This window comes from Oryx dammah, unplaced genomic scaffold, assembly GCF_014754425.2.
Source record: "Oryx dammah isolate SB20612 unplaced genomic scaffold, SCBI_Odam_1.1 HiC_scaffold_29, whole genome shotgun sequence".
NCBI lineage: Eukaryota > Metazoa > Chordata > Mammalia > Artiodactyla > Bovidae > Oryx > Oryx dammah.
The window spans coordinates 85,807,813-85,826,201 of record NW_024070213.1 but is presented as its reverse complement, the minus strand read 5'-3'; the positions used below and the strand labels follow the sequence as shown (position 1 = coordinate 85,826,201).

Genomic DNA, 18,389 nt, shown 5'->3' with positions numbered 1-18,389 from the left:
TAAAGTAGTGATTCAATATACAAATACTTTACCTAAAAAGAAGACCAAAGTGCATATTTGAGGAGTACTGGGAACAATGAGTCAACACTTTCATGACCACATATTCTGGATTGAGATAGTTATTTAGTCCATCATTTCCCCTGTATTTGGACTACCCCAACATCTCTCTATGTCTGTGCTCATTTCATATGCACTGCTAATTTATCTTGTAACATATCACTTTGCATAGAGCCAGGGAATTTTTCTTAGTGAAAACTCTCATAATGTCTAACTGGCATCATTTTATCCTGATTCTCCATTTTCCTCTGGCTTTATTTTCTCATCTGGACCATCACATATATTTTCCAAGTGTTCTTCTCACAGCTGCCTTTACTTCCTTGTTCCTCAGGCTGTAGATGAGAGGATTCACCATGGGAGTGACCACACCATACTGCACAGAGAAGATCAACTCCAGAGGGGATCCTGAAGTTGGCATGAGATAGCGGAGAAACCCAGAGCCAAAGAAGAAGCTCACTGCAGTGAGGTGGGATGAGCAAGTGGAGAAGGTCTTGCTTCGGCCTGAGGTGGAGCTGATGCTCAGAATGGTGGAGACAATACAAGCATAGGAAAAGACTATTGGGAGGAGGGTCCCAAATCCATGCATCAGGCTGGAACACAGCAGGACTATGAGGTTGATGGAGACATCAGAGCAGGACAGAGGGAAGAGAGAGGGCACCTCACAGCTGTAGTGGCTAATGGTATGGTTCTCACAGAAGTCCAGGTTGGCAGCTAGAAGGGTGTTAATAAATGCGTTCAAAGAAGCCAAACTCCATGAGCCCCATACAAGCTGTACACACAACTGTTTCTTCATCATTTGTCCATAGAGTAGAGGGTGGCAGATGGCGGCATAGCGGTCATAGGCCATTGCTGAGAGCAGACAGGCTTCAGTCCCTGCAGTGATAAACACAAAGAAGGCTTGAGCCAGGCAGCCCCTTAGTGAGATGGTTTTTGTCTCAGACAGGAGGTCCTTCAGCATCTTGGGCACAGTGACGGAAGATAAACAAAGATCCAGGAGAGAGAGATGGCTCAGGAAGAAGAACATGGGCGTGTGAAGGTGAGAATCAGCCCTGATCACCAGCAGCAGCAACAGGTTCCCCATTAGTGTCAGGAGGTAAATCTCTAGGAACAACACAAAGAGCAGAGCCTGGACGTGTGGGTCAGTAGACAGCCCGAGGAAGAGGAATTGAGTGACGATGCTGTGGTTCCCCAAAGTCATTTGCACAGGTTATTCCCTGGAAATAATATAAAAATTCGTGACAGCAAAGTTCTGATATTGCCCAGTGATTTTCTCAAAGCATTTATTCTCTTCTTGTATCACTATGATTCAATAAACATTTTTGCTCTCTGTTAGACCTGGAACATAAAGATCATTAAGGGGTGCTCTTAAAATGATCCCACTCCATGGAATAATATGGATTTAACACCAATAAATATTGGGTTGATAAGAAAGTTCATTTGGATTTTCTCATAAGTTGGTATGGAAAAACCCAATAATTTTTGGCCAACCCAATAATAACACAGTATTATTTATGTGATGGATAATACAATTGCAATTTTGAGAGGGTCCAGTAGTGACATTATATTGAGAATATTTGAGCAAAATTTTAGAGAAAGTATCTGATTGAGCTTGGAAAACATTTACCAGAGACATGTGGTTTGCATGAACTAAGGCTCAAGACTGAAAAAAATCAAGCCATGTTTGGTAAAAACATGAGTAGTTCTGAAAAACTAATGCCTAGGGCTCACGTGGGCATTGTTGACCTGTGGCTAACCATGTGGGCTTGTCCTTTGGACTAGGTTCAAATCTCAGCTCTACCACTGATTAGGTGTGTGACTTTGTATAAGATATATAAAACTGTTTGCCTCGTTTCCCTCATGTGTAAAATGCAGTTAATAACAGCATTGTGGACAATGGTTATCTGGGAGGAAGTTCTGAAGAGAATTTTGAATAAACTCTGAGTTACTAATGGATAAGAAACCAGTTTGGGCCCAACATTTAAAGATACATATTAGACAGCCAGACTTGCCTATTTGTCTGAAATCTTTGTTATGGTAATATTCTTAATATTTCCAAACAAGAAAGAAATATAACATGTGTTTCAGTAGCAGATGTCTGAAAAATCAAAATAAATATTAGAAGCATGGGAAAAAAAAGCAGTACTGTGGAGAGTTAATAAATATTCACTTATTATTGTTTTTTTAATTTGGCTGTACTGCATCTTAGTTGCAGGATGCAGGATCTTGTTTTTAGTTGCAGCATGAGAACACTTAGCTGTGGTGTGTGGGATCTAGTTCCCTGACCAGGGATCACACAAACCTGGGCTCCCTGCATTGGGAACATGTATTCTTAACCACTGGACCACAGGGAAGTCCCTAAATATTAACTTATATATAAAACTCTTCAAAAGAACCTATTCCTATAAGAAACTATTCAATGACAGTAAGAAGTTATAACACATTATTGTTTGTTATAATTAGATATATTTATAATTGGAATATTGTTTAGCCTTAGAAAAGAAGGGGACCCTGCAGTTTTGCGAAATGAAAGGCTTGAGAGGACATTATGATACCTGGAATATACCAGACACAGAATGAAAAATACTGCACGATCTAATTTGTCTGTGGAATCTAAAAATGTGAAATCATAGAGTCAGAGAGTATAAGGAGCATTACCAGGGACAGGAAGGTGGGAAAATGGGGAGATACTGGCACCCATAAAGGGCACAGACTGAATTATGTAGGATGAATAAGTCTTGCAACCTATTGGACAATAGTTAATAATACTACTCTGTATACTGAAAAAGAAAAAGATGAAAAGACTGGATCCATCTCCATGGATTGATGTTCTTCTCTTCCTGGATAATTGAGCCAGAAAGGGGAGTAGAAACAGATGGCAGGGCACAGAAAGTGAGTAGGAGTGGAGTGACAACAGAGGAGAGGCCTGCATCCCAAGAAGGGTGTTTTTAAAAAGTGTAACATATATGAAACGAATCGCCAGTCCAGGTTCGATGCATGATACTGGATGCTTGGGGCTGGGGCACTGAGACGACCCAGAGGGATGCTACGGGGAGGGAGGAGGGAGGGGGGTTCAGGATGGGGAACATGTGTATACCTGTGGCGGATTCATGTTGATGTATGGCAAAACCAATACAATATTGTAAAGTAATTAACCTCCAATTAAAATAAATAAATTTATATTGAAAAAATGTGAGTATCTGGTGCATCAGAAGGACACTCAGAAGGTCTTTGGGCTTGAACAAGTGTGCCTCTCAGACAGGGAATTAAATCCACACCCGGCAGAGTAAACATTCTTACTTAAATCTCTTTTTCTCCTCCAATAGTAGAGAGTCTACAGATTAGAAGTGGGAGAAGGAAAAGATGTCTGGGAGACAGACAAAGCCATTTTTCTTTGTTTCAAGTGCTGGAGTGGGGCAAAGGAGTAAAAACCTTGAGGAGCAAAGGACTGAAAAACCCTCTTGCCCGCTGCAGATCCCTGCAAAAGCCCAGATCAAGCCTGTGCGGGTGCAGTGTGCATTGAGTTTGAGATTAAAATATCATGTGCACAGACTTTTAATAATTGCAAATAACTGGGAAGTTGTGAAATAATTCTGAGGGATCATTAAGGGGTGGAAAACTAATATTGGATAAAGCAAGGGGGAAAACAGACATTGAAAAAATAATTAACTGTTGAGTTAAGACCTGCTTGATGATCTAGTCATATATATATGACTCTCGCCCACTCCATTCATACACACACCATATTTTAAAAACATTTGTTGACTACTTTTTAATTTTATAACATTCTGCATCTTTTATTTTTAGTCATATACACATATTATTTTGTCAGTTAAAATAAAGTGTATCTTTCGTGGAAAAATCATTATCATTATTTCTTGAGACTGAGTCTAGTGTCTAGGCAAAAGTCAAATACATTCTCATATGTTGTGCGTGCATGCTAAATTGCCTCAGTCATGTCCAACTCTTTGGGCCCTTATGGACTGTAGCCCGCCAGGCTCCTCTGTTCATGGGATTCTCCAGGCAAGAATACTAGAGTGGATTGCCATTTCCTTCTTCAGGGAATCTTCTTGACCCAGGAATCAAACCCATGTCTCCTATGTCTCCTTCACTGGCAGGCGGGTTCCTTACCACTAGTACCACCTGGGAAGCCCCATGTGTTGTGAGGTGCTATCAAAGATCAAAGTTATTGCTGCTAGTGCTGCTGTTTTGTCTCTTTTCTGTTCCTTTATGAAGAGGGATGTGAGAAAATCCCATTGAAATCACTCACAGTAGCTGCCCTTGTCTGTTCATGACCCTAATTGTAAGATAAATTGGAGGTTTATAATTATTTGAGTTAAGCCTGCCTTTACTTTATAATCATTGTGGGTACCTTCACAGAAAGGAGGGCAGCTAGTGCCTCTAATAACTGCCGAACTGCAGGGGTGTCAAGTGGGAGAGAAAGTGTTGGGACTCAGTGTAGCCCCTTGGACCCACCCAGAAAAGCATTTCTGGGATGTATATGTATCCTACAATAGGCTAGATCTCTAGAAAAGTGAGCAAGAGGAATGAAACCTTTCAAGTTTCATGCCAGCAATAAAGGAATGGGTATCCTGGCTGTAGCAGCAGCCAGGAGAGAGGACTTTACCCAGTACTACACTTTCTGTACCTTGTTCCCAGACAGCACAGGAAGCAAGTGTGGCAATTCGTACCTCAGGACAGTTGGAGTTTCACTCAGAGTTCTTACATTCTGTTGGAGACACCCACTGCTGCTGCTCTCTGTGCTTGAGGAAGAAATTTCCATCTACTAATTTTTCTCTGCTCATGTTCAGAGACCTGTTTAAAATCAAAATAGAACATTCAGTCCTTTCTATTCCTCTTTTGTACAGATGTTTAGATGAACTTTTTGACTTTCATACTGGGACATTGGTCCTCCATCTCCAAATTCCGAACTTCTCTTTAACGGCTAGATTCTGCTTATATCTCTCGACTCTGTTTCTTATCAGTCTTCAGCTGTGGATTACAATGCTGTACTTCCTAGAATACTGAACATTTATTCATGATTCTCAGCTTTGACTTGACACCCTAAAGTCTGACCATGGTCACCCATAGAACCTACTTCGGTAGTTAAGTCAGTTTCCTGGTCCTATCCATTTCTCAGTAAGTCCAGCATTCAACCAATGACAAATTCGGATTCCTTCGTAGCCTTTTAGCCATGATCCCAGACTCAAAATGCTTCCCATACTTCAAGCACACATTACCCATATTTCTTGTCAATAAGAAAATCTGCTCTCCAACTTGATTCTGGGGTTTTTATTTAGATTCATCTACTAGGAGGAAAGATGGACTGAAGAATGTGGCTTCTAAGTCCCATATCATGGTAGAGTTTATAAAATCCTGTTGATGATGAAATGTTTTACTCAATTTCGCTTGTAAAGTTAAATAGCTGTAAGCAGTTCCTTTTTCAAGGAGTCTCAAATATGCTTAAGTTTTCCCTGTTTCTACTATCATATCTCAGTCATACATAGTATTGCTTTGGTTTAAGCAATCTGCAGAGCAGCTATGTTTAGCCTGTTGATTTGATTCCACGCTCCTGGTAGGTCATGAATATCAAGGGCATTGGTTTTTATAAAGTTACAATTTGAAGTTGGACTAAGTTGTCAAGAACTTTAACAATGTTGACTTTTTTGAGGAAGTAGGGATCTCATCTTTGCATGACCTTTGGAATATCTGGGTGATGTAATGACCTTGAATCATGAATTAGAAACTCTTCTGAATCTAGTGGGAGTTGAACGTAGGCAGACTGGCCAAGTGGGTATTTGCCTGGCTCCCCAAGCAGGAAAAGAAAAGTTTTCAATTTGTACTCTAAAGGCTGTCTCATCTCTGTGGGATTTCTCAGGTGAAATCACGTCCAGTTAAATTTGGTGTGTAAAAGTAATTTGTTGACCAAAGAATTGAAAACAAAAAAAGTAAGTTAAACATAGTATAATATTTGCCTAAAATATCTATTCAACTCTATTTGCTTTGATGGATCTGATTAGATTCCCACACAGGGCCCTTTTATTATTTGTGAGCTCCAAAATTTGGGTGTATTTTGGGAAGTATTTGTTTAAAAAGTTTACGATAGTCTTATGTAGGACAAAAACTGTTTTATAGATGAAAATGTCTACTTTTCTATTACAATGAGCTATAAGGTTTTTAGTCAAATGAGACTGCTCTGGCATAATATTTTTCCTCACAATCACTTATCAATTAAATAAGTAAGCAGTGGTAGTATAACTGGTAAATGTTTGGAATAATGAAGTTCACATTTATAAATATTTTCTTTATATGGCATTGTATTTTATTTTTAATTTATTCTCTTGTTTATAATATTTTTAAACTTTATTTTTATTGGAGGATAATTACTTTACAATGTTGTGTTGCTTACCACCATACAACAACACGAATCAGCTGTAAGTATACATTTATCCCCTCCTCTTGAGCCTCCTTCCCACCTGCCCTCCATTCCACCCGTCTCAGTCATCACAGAGCACTGAGGTGAGCTTCCTGTGCTATATAGCAGCTTCCCACTAGCTAGCTGTTTCATGCATGGTAATGTACATATGTGTCAATGCTACCCTCTCAGTCCATCCCACCTTCTCCTTCCCCGCTGTGTCCTCAAGCCTGTTCTCTATGTCTGAGTCTCTACTCCTGCTCTGCAAATAGGTTCCTCAGTACCATTTTTCTAGATTCCATATACGTGCTCTAATAGGCAATACTTGTTTTTCTCTTTCTGACTTACTTCACTCTGTATAACAAGCTGTAGGTTTATTCATCTCACTTCAACAGACTCAAATTTGTTCCTTTTTATGGCTGAGTCATATTCCATTGTATGTATGTATGTATGTGTGTGTGTATGTATGTATATATATATATACACCCACCATATCTTTTTTTATCCATTCATGTGTCGATGGGCATCTAGGCTGCTCCCATGTCCTGGCTATTGTAAACGGTGCTGCACTGAACACTGGCGTACATGTGTCTTTTGAATTATGGTTTTCTCAGGGTATATGCCCAGTAGTGGGATAGCTGGGTCATATGGCAGTTTTATTCCTAGTTTTTAAATGAATCTCCATACTGTTCTCCATAGTGGTTGTATCAGTTTACATTCCCACCAGCAGTGTAAGAGTGTTCATTTCCTCCCCATCCTCTCCAGCATTTATTGTTTGTAGATTTTTTAATGATGTCCATTCTGGCGAATGTGAGCTGATGCCTCACTGAGTTCTGATTTGCATTTCTCTAGTAATTAATGATGTTGAACATCTTTTCATGTGTTTGCTGGCCATATGCATTTATTCGTGTACCTAAGAATTTATACATCCATGTACATGTATATAAAAGAGTTCCATGAATATTTGATATGATTATTTGCCCATATTAAAATTGTTTGAATTAATTTTTAATTATATCTACACACACATGTGTGTGTATGTGTGTGTGTGTGTGTGTGTGTGTGTGTGTGTAAGTGTAGAGAACATGATTCAAAGTGTTATGATAGGGCTTCCCGGGTGGCTCAGTGGTAAAGAATTGCCTGCCAATGCAGGAGACAAGAGTTCAATCCCTGATCCAGGATGATCCCACATGCAATGGGGCAACTAAGCCTGTGCATCACATATACTGAGTCTGTGCTCTAGAGCCTGTGCTCCACAACAAGAGAAGGCACCAAAATGAGAAGCCCGCACACTGAAACTGGAAAGTAGCCCCTGCTTGCCACAACTAGAGAAAAGTATATGCGGCAATGAAGGCCCACCACAACCATAAATAAATTACTTCAAAAAAGTGTTATGGTGGCTTTGATATAATAAAATATGATGAATGACATCTATTATAACTTTCTTGCCAGTTATTTCCTAAAATAAAAGATTAATTGGGATTCACTGAAATTAAAATTAAGAATTTCTATTAATTGAATGACATTTATGAAAGTGAAAGTAAAAAATAAAAGTGAAAGTTAAAGTAAACTAATAACTGAGAGAAGATAAATACAGTTCATATATGTGATAAGATATATGTAGGGTATAAAAAGATATCCTTTAAATAAATAACAAAATGTCAAATAGTAAATTTATAATTAGGCAGAGAGTTAAACTGTCCTTTCATAAAAGATTTCAAAATAGAAAGCAAATTAGTATGCATTTAACATTATTAGGGTAATACGATTTAAACCAATATGAGATAATTTTATACATATCATAATTGGTCATTTGTGCACTTAAATTATTTATTCTTTTTAATTATAATTGAGTATACCATGTTTACTTTGCCAAAAAAGGTCCGTATAGTCAAAGCTATGGTTTTTCTAGTAGTCATGTATGGATGTGAGAGTTGGACCATAAACAAGGCTGAGCACTGAAGAAATGGTGCTTTTGAACTGTGATGTTGGAGAAGACTCTTGAGAGCCCCTTGGACTGCAAAGAGATCAAATCAGTCAATCCCAAAGGGAATCAATCCTGAATATTCATTGGAAGGACTGATGCTGATGCTGATGCTGAAGCTCCAATACTTTGGCCACTTGATGCTATGAGCCGACTCATTTGAAAAGACCCTGATGCTGGGAAAGATTGAAGGCAGGAGGAGAAGGGGATGACAGAGGATGAGATAGTTGGATGGCATCATCGACTCAATGGACATGAGTTTGAGCAAACTCCAGGAGGTGGTAAAGAACAGGGAAGCCTGGCATGCTGCTGTCCACAGGGTCACAAAGAGTTGGACATGACTGAGCGACTGAACCACAATGTACCATATTGTATTAGTTTCATGTGTACAATACAGTGACTTGACATTTGTATACATTGTGAAACGATCACAATAATAAGTCTAGTAGTCATCTGTCTCCATAAAAGTTAATAAAATAACATTGACTGTATCTCCCATGCTGTGCATTACATATTTATGATATTTACTCTGTAACTGGAAGTTTGTGCCTCTTTATTCCCTTCACTCATTTCACCCCTCTCATCCCCTCTCTCCTCTGGTAAGCAACAATTTGTTCTCTGTATCTATGAATCTGAGTTTTGTTTTGTTGGTCTTGTTTTTTAGATTACACATGTAAGTGAAGTCATGTGGAACTCTTGTGTATTGTTGGTGGAATGTGAATTGGTGTAACTACTATGGAAACCAGTATGGAGTTTCCCCCAAATTAATAATAGAACCATCATATAATCCAGCAATTCCACATCTGGGTATCTGTCCCAAGAAAATGCAAACACTACTTTGAAAAGATATTTTCACACCTATGTTCATTACAGCACTATGTACAAGAGCCAAGATGTGGAAGCAATCTCAGTGTCCATCAATAGTTGAATAGATAAAAATGTTGTATAGGGTTGTTGGAAGGATTGGATTCAGACTGCAGAGTAGGGAAATGCTAGGCTCACTTTTTCCCATGGACATGTCAAAACTACAACTACATATAAAACAACCTGAGAACTATCTCTGAGAACAACGTGAAGACTAGCAGAACAGGTTTTATACAGATGAGGAACTGGACTTCCCTGATGGCTCAGATGGTGAAGAATCTGCCTGCAATTCAGGAGACTCAGGATCAATCCCTGGGTCAAGGAGATCCCCTGGAGAAAGAGAATGGCTACCCACTCCAGTATTCTGGCCTGGAGAATCCCAGAGACAGAGGAGCCTTATGGACTCAAAGGGGTCAAAAAGAGTCAGACACAACTGAGCAACTTTCACTTTCAAGGATATAATAGAAAGGCCACATCAGGATTTGTATGAGGGGCAGAGATGCAGTCTAATCAGAACCTACACTACCAGTGCAGTGACCCACAAGCAAGACGGGTATCTTCGCTGTGGATGTCTTTCCTAAGGAGTGAGAGGTTCAAGTTTCATGTCAGGCTCCCTATCCTGGGGTACTTGAACTAGGAAAATGAGCCCCCATAATGTCTGACTTTGAAAATCAGCAGAGCTTAGAGTAAGGTCAGGTGGTGCCAGTGATAAACAATCTGCCTGCAATGCAGGAGACCCGGGTTCGATCCCTGGGTTGGGAAGATCCCTTGGAGAGGGGAATGGCTACCCACTCTAGTATTCTTGCCTGGAGAATTCCACGGACAGAGGAGCCTGGTGGGGTCCATGGAGTCTCAAACAGTCGGATAGGACTGAGCAACTAGCACACACCCAGAGCTTAAAGAGTCAGAGGTCTCAGAGAGTCTACTATTGAAGTGTTCACACACAAACACTTGCTCCAAGTACCAGAACAGAGGCTTTAAAAGAGCCTGGGTCATAAGCAGAGATTCATTGGCTAAAATAATATTGGCAGTGTACTAGCATAAACATGAAAAAATGCCTCAATAGGTAAATCTGGGTACACTATTGTGCATATTTTATGATTGTTACTGAATATAAAAAAGGCAAAACATTTAAAAAATATTGATTTGAACTTTTCCTGCCATGCTGAATTGATAATAGAGTTCAGAGAGAGAGAATGGCATATACTTTAAAGAAAGTTGGCAACAGTTGAGGACAGACCCTTGTTTTTGGTCTGAATTACAGAGTGTTAGTACTGATTTTCCATCATCAACCACCACATCACACACATTTCCAAATCTATGTAAAAACTCTTGGGAAGGAAGGAAAAAATGAAGGAGTCTATAGTGTCTTAATTCTGTGGGAAAGTACAATTTTATTTGGCCGTGCAATCCTTCCTCCCCTACCTGAGTCATAGATAAATGAAAGTACAGTAGAATGAAGGGGCTTCCCCTGTGGCTCAGCAGTTAAGAATCTGCCTGCAATGCAGGAGCCACAGGAGATGCAGGTTTGATCCCTGGGTTAGGAAGATCCTCTGGAGGAGGGCATGGCAACCCACTCCAGGGTGCTTGCCTGGAGAATCCCATGGACAGAGGAGCCTGGCAGGCTACAGTCCACAGGGTTGCAAAGAGTGGGACACAGCTGAAGCAACTTAGCATGCACGCATACACAGTAGAATGAAAACTCTTCACAGACTTTTTTATTTTATTTAATATATAAATTTATTTATTTTAATTGGAGGTTAATTACTTTACAATATTGTATTGGTTTTGCCATACATCATAGACTTTTGAAAAAAATTTTTTTCATTAAAAATTGAAGCATGCTAGTATTAGAGAATCAAATTATTATGTTTTAATTACAGTAAAAATTAAATAAAATGCAACTTCAAATAATTTAATGTATGCATTCTGATTCCACTGGCAAAAGAGTAATATCTCACTGTACAGAAAGGAATATGTGGTAGTTGCTGTGACTGACAAGCTCCTAGACCAATAAGTACAATCAAATGTGAGTAAAAAGCTTAAGGCAATGAAGTTTCTAAAAATACACTTAAATATATCACATCACAATATCTGCTTGCTGATAAGCACTTTTTAGAATATAGTCTTTAGGAGAAAATGCAGTTGGTTAATAATTTTGAGTAATTGGTTAATAATTTTTAAAATTATGCAAAGGAGATGTATATAACATGATAAAATGTGTCTATATGAAATATGCATTATGCTTGCATAATAATATGCATTATTATTTCTATCATGACAGAAATTTGTTATTAGAAAAGAGGACATTTAATATTTCCTGAGTAAATTGTTATTGATAAAAGTAGATAGCTAGTGAGATACTGGGAAAGTTCTGCAGAAAGTAGAGAACAGATGAAACTGGATGAAAAGGAACTGGGTGCACAAAAGGAAGATAGAGACCATCTATGTTGTTTGGTTTTTAAATTCTGCCCAGAACCTACACTGCTTTCCCATATTTAAAAGAGCTATTGTCAGACTTCCTGGTGGTCCAGCAGTTAACTCTGCACTCACAATGCAGAGGACACAGATTCCATCCCTGGTTGGGGAAGTAAGATCCCATATGCCACAAAACCCCCACAAACTTATTGTTGACCCCTCTTATCCTGTCCTGGGTCTCATTTGCTTATTGTGGAGTTCTGAGGAGAAAACCTGACTTTCACCTGCAGGACCATGCTGGCGCTGGTTCAGTGACTGTCTTGAAACAACCACAGCTTAGGTCACCAGCAGTTCTGAATTGTACCAGTGGATCTGTTTTCCTTTTTCCATCTTCCCAAGAGAGTCCTCTTCTTCAGAGATGTGTGCCCCAGGCAGTGCCTGGAAAAGGGAATGATCAGAACTCCCGTGCAGCTTGAGATGTGGAATTCTCCACAGACCAGTGCTGGCAAGAGATAGCAAGGTCCTTGGAAGGTTTCTGGGAGCCTGGCTTCTGTCCTAATATGGGAACTCATTGTCTTCAGAACCTGTACCTCCTCCCTTTTGCTTATCACCAAGGGCCACTCCAGCTGATGCTCATTTTCCTCTTACTTCCTGGTCCCCAAATCTATGATTCTTTTTACCCAATATCTGAATACTCTCTTAATAGTGAAGTTACAGCTTTCACTACCTTCCCTAAGTTCAATTAAAAGTAATAATTTAAGATACAAGTATTTTACCTTGTGAGTAGACCAAAGTGATTGTTGACAAGTACTGAGAATGATGAGGGTTCAGGTGGCTCTGAGGTAAGGAGTCCATGTGCCACTGCAGGAGATACAGAGAGACGTGGGTTTGATCTCTGGGTCAGGAAGATCCCCTGGAGTAGGAAATGGCAACCTGTTCCAGTATTATTGCTGGAAAATTCCATGCACAGAGGAGCCTGGTGCTGTAGTTCAGAGGGTCACAGAGTCAGACACGACTAAGCAACTGAGCACACACGAGAATGAAGAATTAGTACTTTCTTGAGAGTCCCTTGGACTGCAAGGAGATCCAGCCAGCCCATTCTGAAGGAGATCAGTCCTGGGTGTTCTTTGGAGGGAATGATGCTGAAGCTGAAACTCCAGTACTTTGGCCACATCATGCGAAGAGCTGACACATTGGAAAAGACTCTGATGCTGGGAGGGATTGGGGGCAGGAGGAGAAGGGGACGACAGAGGATGAGATGGCTGGATGGCATCACCGACTCAATGGACGTGAGTTTGAGTGAACTCCGGGTGTTGGTAATGGACAGAGAGGCCTGGTGTGCTGCAGTTTATGGGGTCACAAAGAGTTGGACATGACTGAGCGGCTAAACTGAACTGAACTGAAGAGAGACATGCAGATTGAGAGAACAGCAGACTGAGAATCAGAGGTGAAGACAGGAAATAGGATCTTTATAGCTGGACTGTAGAGTATGAATGAACAGCATAGTGTAGTACTTGCAGGTAAGCATCAGTGTAGGCGCAAATCTCAGCTCCACTACTAATTACCTGAAACCTTGTACAAATGACTTAACTCTTCTGTATCTCAGTTTTGTTGCCTATGTGGAATAATTATCTCAATCTCATAAGGTTTCTATAATAATAAAATATACTTATATATAAAGTATTTAGAAAAATGCTATATAATACTCACCTGCTATGATTATTATTTTCATTATTATTATAAGCTACAATTGTAGGCATAAGTCACATAATAAATCCTCTTGCAGGGTGATGCACCATTAGGAATTCAAGTTTTTGCTACGATAATTACTGCACTTATTTTGTAAAGGAGGTATAAGAAAATCATGTAGAAACCACCAAGATAGCTGAAGATTGGCATTTGGCAGTCACTCTGGAGTGGTTCCCTGTGCCACCTGGGAAGCCCTCCAAAGCTAAACCGCTGTGGGCAGTTTGACTCAGAAGGGGAGGGCGTGTGATTATTCTCAAAAGGAAGAGCAGCTGTAATGAGACAGGGCAGGGAGTATTAGGGATGCTCGGCATATCTTTATCTTTGGCACTTGCCCTTATATTACTTTGGGGATGGATGCATAGCTCAGTTGGGCAGAGAACTCCAGACAAAGAAGGAAGTGAATGATGAGAATGGAAATTACGTCAGTACTCAGAGGAGCAGCTGGGATAGAAGATCCTCTCTAGAACAAGACTCTGGATAGTTCCCTGAAACAGAGGAGAACAGAGAGAATGTAAGAGAATATTGGGAACGCACCCTCTTGGTCCTGTACCAGCTGGTGCTTAATGAGGGCCCCTATCTTCTGTTGAAATTGCCAGTTGCTATTTACTGTGTCCAGCTTAAGTAGATCTCACCTTTCTTTCTCCAGTCTAGAAAGGCATACTTAAAACATTCAGCTCTCTATGTACCTCAGTTGTGTACCTCTCTGATCTTGATCCTTAAACACTTTCTGTGTTCAGTTCCAGTCCTTCCTCATGCCTGGTTATGTTCCTGCCCTCAGATCTACTTTTATTTTTCACTTGTTGTTGTTGTTGTTCAGTCACTTAGTCGTGTCTGACTCTGCGACCCCATAGACTGTAGCCCGACTGGCTCCTCTGTCCAGGGGTTTTTCCAGGCAAGAATACTGGAGTGGGTTGCCATTTCCTTCTCCAGGGGATCTTCCCAATCCAGGGATTAAACCTGCACCTCCTGCCTTGTAGACAGATTCTTTACCACTAAGCCACTGGGGAAGCCTCTTTTATTCTTAGACTTTATAACTAGTTTATAACATCCAGGAGTCTAGTTAAACTTTGTTATCCTGTTTCCAGCTCTGGTCTAGCCTAGGGCCTATGCTTTAGGTACCTCAAGATTCATCACGGTGTCCCAAATTGATTCCTGGTTTTACCTAGTCCTGAGTTGCTTGGTACCTGATTATGCAAGGTCTGGCCCAGACGTAAATACCTAGCAAAGGTGAGCCCTTATTTATCAATTCTTCATCCACAATCCCAGCTTCAAAGCCCTTCTCAAAACCCCAATTATGATTACCTATAAATTCTGTCTGACAAGGCAACCTGATGCCCAAGAAGGTGCAGGAGTAGGATTTAAAGCTAGCTTCTAAGATGATGAATGAGTTGGGGAAGGCAGTTTTCTGCATCCTGAAATGTGGTTAAGTTTGTGAAATCTATTGATCATTAGATATATTACTGGAGTCAGCACTTCACAACATGAAACAGCCACAGGACAGCTGGCTTCTTTCAAATGATCTCAAATGCTTTCTTCCAGGCATTTCTTCACTTGGATTTCCACATATTTCTTTATAACATGTCTCAGCCACACGTGTCTATCTTGTCTAGCTGATTCTCAGAATAGTTATGTTTAGACAGCCTAAGCATCGACTCCCTGGCTTTAGAGGTTCAGAGGAATGACAGCTCTGCTATTCCCAGTAGTCACAATTTGAAGCCAGTCTTGTACTTAAGAACTTTAGCAGCTGTACTCAAGAATGTCAGCAAGTTAAAATTCAGAAAGCGTGCCTGTATGTGGAACTACTATGGAACTACTGGCTTGGTGTAATGACCATGAAGCACTACCCATGAACCTTTGTTAGTCTCGGAGAAGGCAATGGCGCCCCACTCCAGTACTCTTCTAGAGGGAGTTAATTGGAGATAGACTGTACCAAGAATATTTGACTGGTCTCCATGAGGCAATGGGAATTCACTTGAAAGTGAGTTGTTGACTCACTAAATTGATTATCAAATTAGTAAAGAGAAAAAAATGAGTGAACTCAATCATTTTTCTAAACAGTTTGACTGCCTTTGTGTGATACATTTGTGTAGATTCAGTCCACTTAAGGGTTCTATTAAAGTTTGAGTGCTCACAGATTGAGATATCATGTGATAAATCATTTGTTTAGGTTATCATGCTCCTGATATAAAACAAATTTCCATTTATTTACTAAAATGAGTTTAAGCTTATTAATAATACTAACTCTAGAATAAAAAATAATCCTTAATATTTATTAGGAGAGCAAAAAAACTTCCAAGAAAATTGGAAAACTCAGGTCCACCTCTCTGTCTAGAGAGAGGTGTGGTCCAGTAGAAATTTCTACCATAAGGAAAATGTCCGATATACACACTGTAGAGTAAAGTAGCCACTGGATACATGTGGTTATTAAGCCTTTGAAATATGGCCAGTGAGACTGGATTTTTAATTTTGTTTAATTTTAATTAATTAAAAATAAAATTTAAATAGTCATGTGATTAGTAGCTACCACATTGACAGCTCAGGTACAGACCACTGTTTCTCTATAGAAAAATCTATGCAAAAAAGTAAAATTTTCATTTATTTCTCTGGTTATAAAAGCTATATATATAATCTAAGAATATGGTTAATAACTTGTTACATGTATGTTGGCATATTTTTATATGATGGTATCTGCATGTGTTGTAGAACATGAAACAAGTATTAATAGTAGTTATCTCTTAATGGACAATATTATATATTATTTTCATTAATTATTCTTTCTGAGGAGATTCTCTGTGTTTCTTTATTGAGCATCTACTAATATAAGGACATAAAAACTGTCAGAACAAAAGTAATGCAAGCTTAAGTAAAATAAAAGCATAAGAAGATATAAAGCCCTCTTTATTTGCAACAGAGACAAATACTCTGGTGTGTGCTAAGTCTCTTCAGTTCTTCAGTCACATCTGACTCTTTGTGATACTATGGACTGTAGCTCACTGGGCTCCTCTGTCCATGGGATTCTCCAGGCACAAATACTGTGAATGGGTTGCTATTTCCTCCTCCAGGGGATCTTCCTTGACCCAGGGACTGACCCCTGTCTCTTATATCTCCTGCATTGATATAAAGCCCTTGTTATTTGCCACAGAGATAAATATTCTAGTATTAAGGTATTAATATTTTTCTTTTAATTCTACCCATCTATCTTTCATCCATCTACAATCCATGTATCCATGTATCTACCATCAACTTTCCCCTCAAAAATGATTACACCTTTGCTTCTAAACTCAAACTATGGTCTGTGGGCTAGCATTGACTGCATCATCTGGGAATTTGTTAGAACCAGACTCAGGTTCCATGCTTGCTTTATCAAATTAAGATCTACACTCACCACATCTTCATCTGTGCACAAAAGCTTGGTAAACGGTGGATTACATCCAAATATAATTTAGTGTCATTTTATGGAAGATTTTAACATGTAAATTTTTCTTATATTAGATACTTTTCTAAGTTCAGTTCAGATCCTCAGTTATGTCCAGCTCTTTGCAACCCCATGGACTGCAGCATGCCAGGCTTCCCTATCTATCACCAACACCTGGAGCTTGCTCAAACACATGTCCATCGAGTCAATGATGCCATCCAACCATCTCATCCTCTATCGTCCCCTTCTCCTCCTGCCTTCAATCTTTCCCAGCATCAGGGTGTTTTCCATTGAGTCAGTTCTTTGCATCAGTTGGCCAAAGTATTGGAGTTTCAGCCTCAGCATCAGTCCTTCCAATGAATATTCAGGACTGATTTCTTTTAGGATTGACTGGTTGGATCTTGTTGCAGTCCAAGGAACTCTCAAGAGTCTTCTCCAATGCCACAGTTCAAAAGCATCAATTCCTTGGTGCTCAGCTTTCTTTATAGTCCAACTCTCACATCCATACATGACTACTACTTTTCTAAATGTGATTTCAAAATAGATTACAGTATTCAATAGAATGGATTTACCTTAATCAAGCTGTACATTCCCTAGTATATCAATTAAAGAGTTTACAATTGTCTTCACTATCATGAAAAATTCTGATAAGCAATCTGGTGGTTAAACATTGATGCAATATATCACTTATTAAGTGAAACTACAAATAAAGGGGAAAAGAATATGAGCTTTGTGATACATTTAACCACACAGCTAGAAATATTGAACCAGTTTACACTTTGGTCTAAAGCATATGATTATGTGATTATGCTTATCTCTTTAGATTTTCACCGACAATGAATATTACTAGAACAATTAATTTTATAATTTATTCATAAAATTTTTATTTCACTTTATATTCACTAGGGTTAATATAATTTTGGATGTTTACTATACAATGCAAAAGTAGGAAGTCAAGAGATACCTGGAGTAACAGGCAAATTTGGCCTTGGAGTACAAAACAAAACAGGTTAAAAGCTCACAGTGTTGTGCCAAGAGAACACACTGATCATAGCAAACACCGTCTTGCAACAACACAAGAGAAGACTCTACACATGGACATCACCAGATGGTCAATACCAAAATCAGATTGATTATATTCTTTGCAGCCAAAGATGGAGAAAGAAAGAAAAGAAAGTGAAGCTGTTCAGTCATGCCTGACTCTTTGTGACCCCATGGACAGTAGTCTGCACCAAGCTCCTCTTTCCATGAGATTTTCAAGGCAAGAATACTGGAGTGGGTTGCCATTTCCTTCTCCAGGGAATCTTCCCAACCCAGGGATCGAACCCAAGTCTCTCGCATTGTAGACAGACAATTTACCATCTAAGCTACCAGGGAAGTCCTATAAAGATGGAGAAGCTCTACAAAATCAGCAAAAAAGGGACTGTGAGATGACTGTGGCTCAGATCATGAACTCCTTATTGCCAAATTCAGGCTTAAATTGAAGAAAG

General features: G+C 39.4%; 1 protein-coding gene across 1 annotated transcript; it reads right to left on the bottom strand.

Moving 5' to 3' along the window:
* Positions 1–331: 331 nt before the first annotated feature.
* Positions 332–1,255, bottom strand: LOC120858151 (olfactory receptor 8S1-like). Its single transcript, XM_040234015.1, has one exon. The coding sequence runs from the start codon at positions 1,253–1,255 to the stop codon at positions 332–334; it is 924 nt and encodes a 307-aa protein (XP_040089949.1).
* Between the last annotated feature and the right edge of the window lie 17,134 nt (positions 1,256–18,389).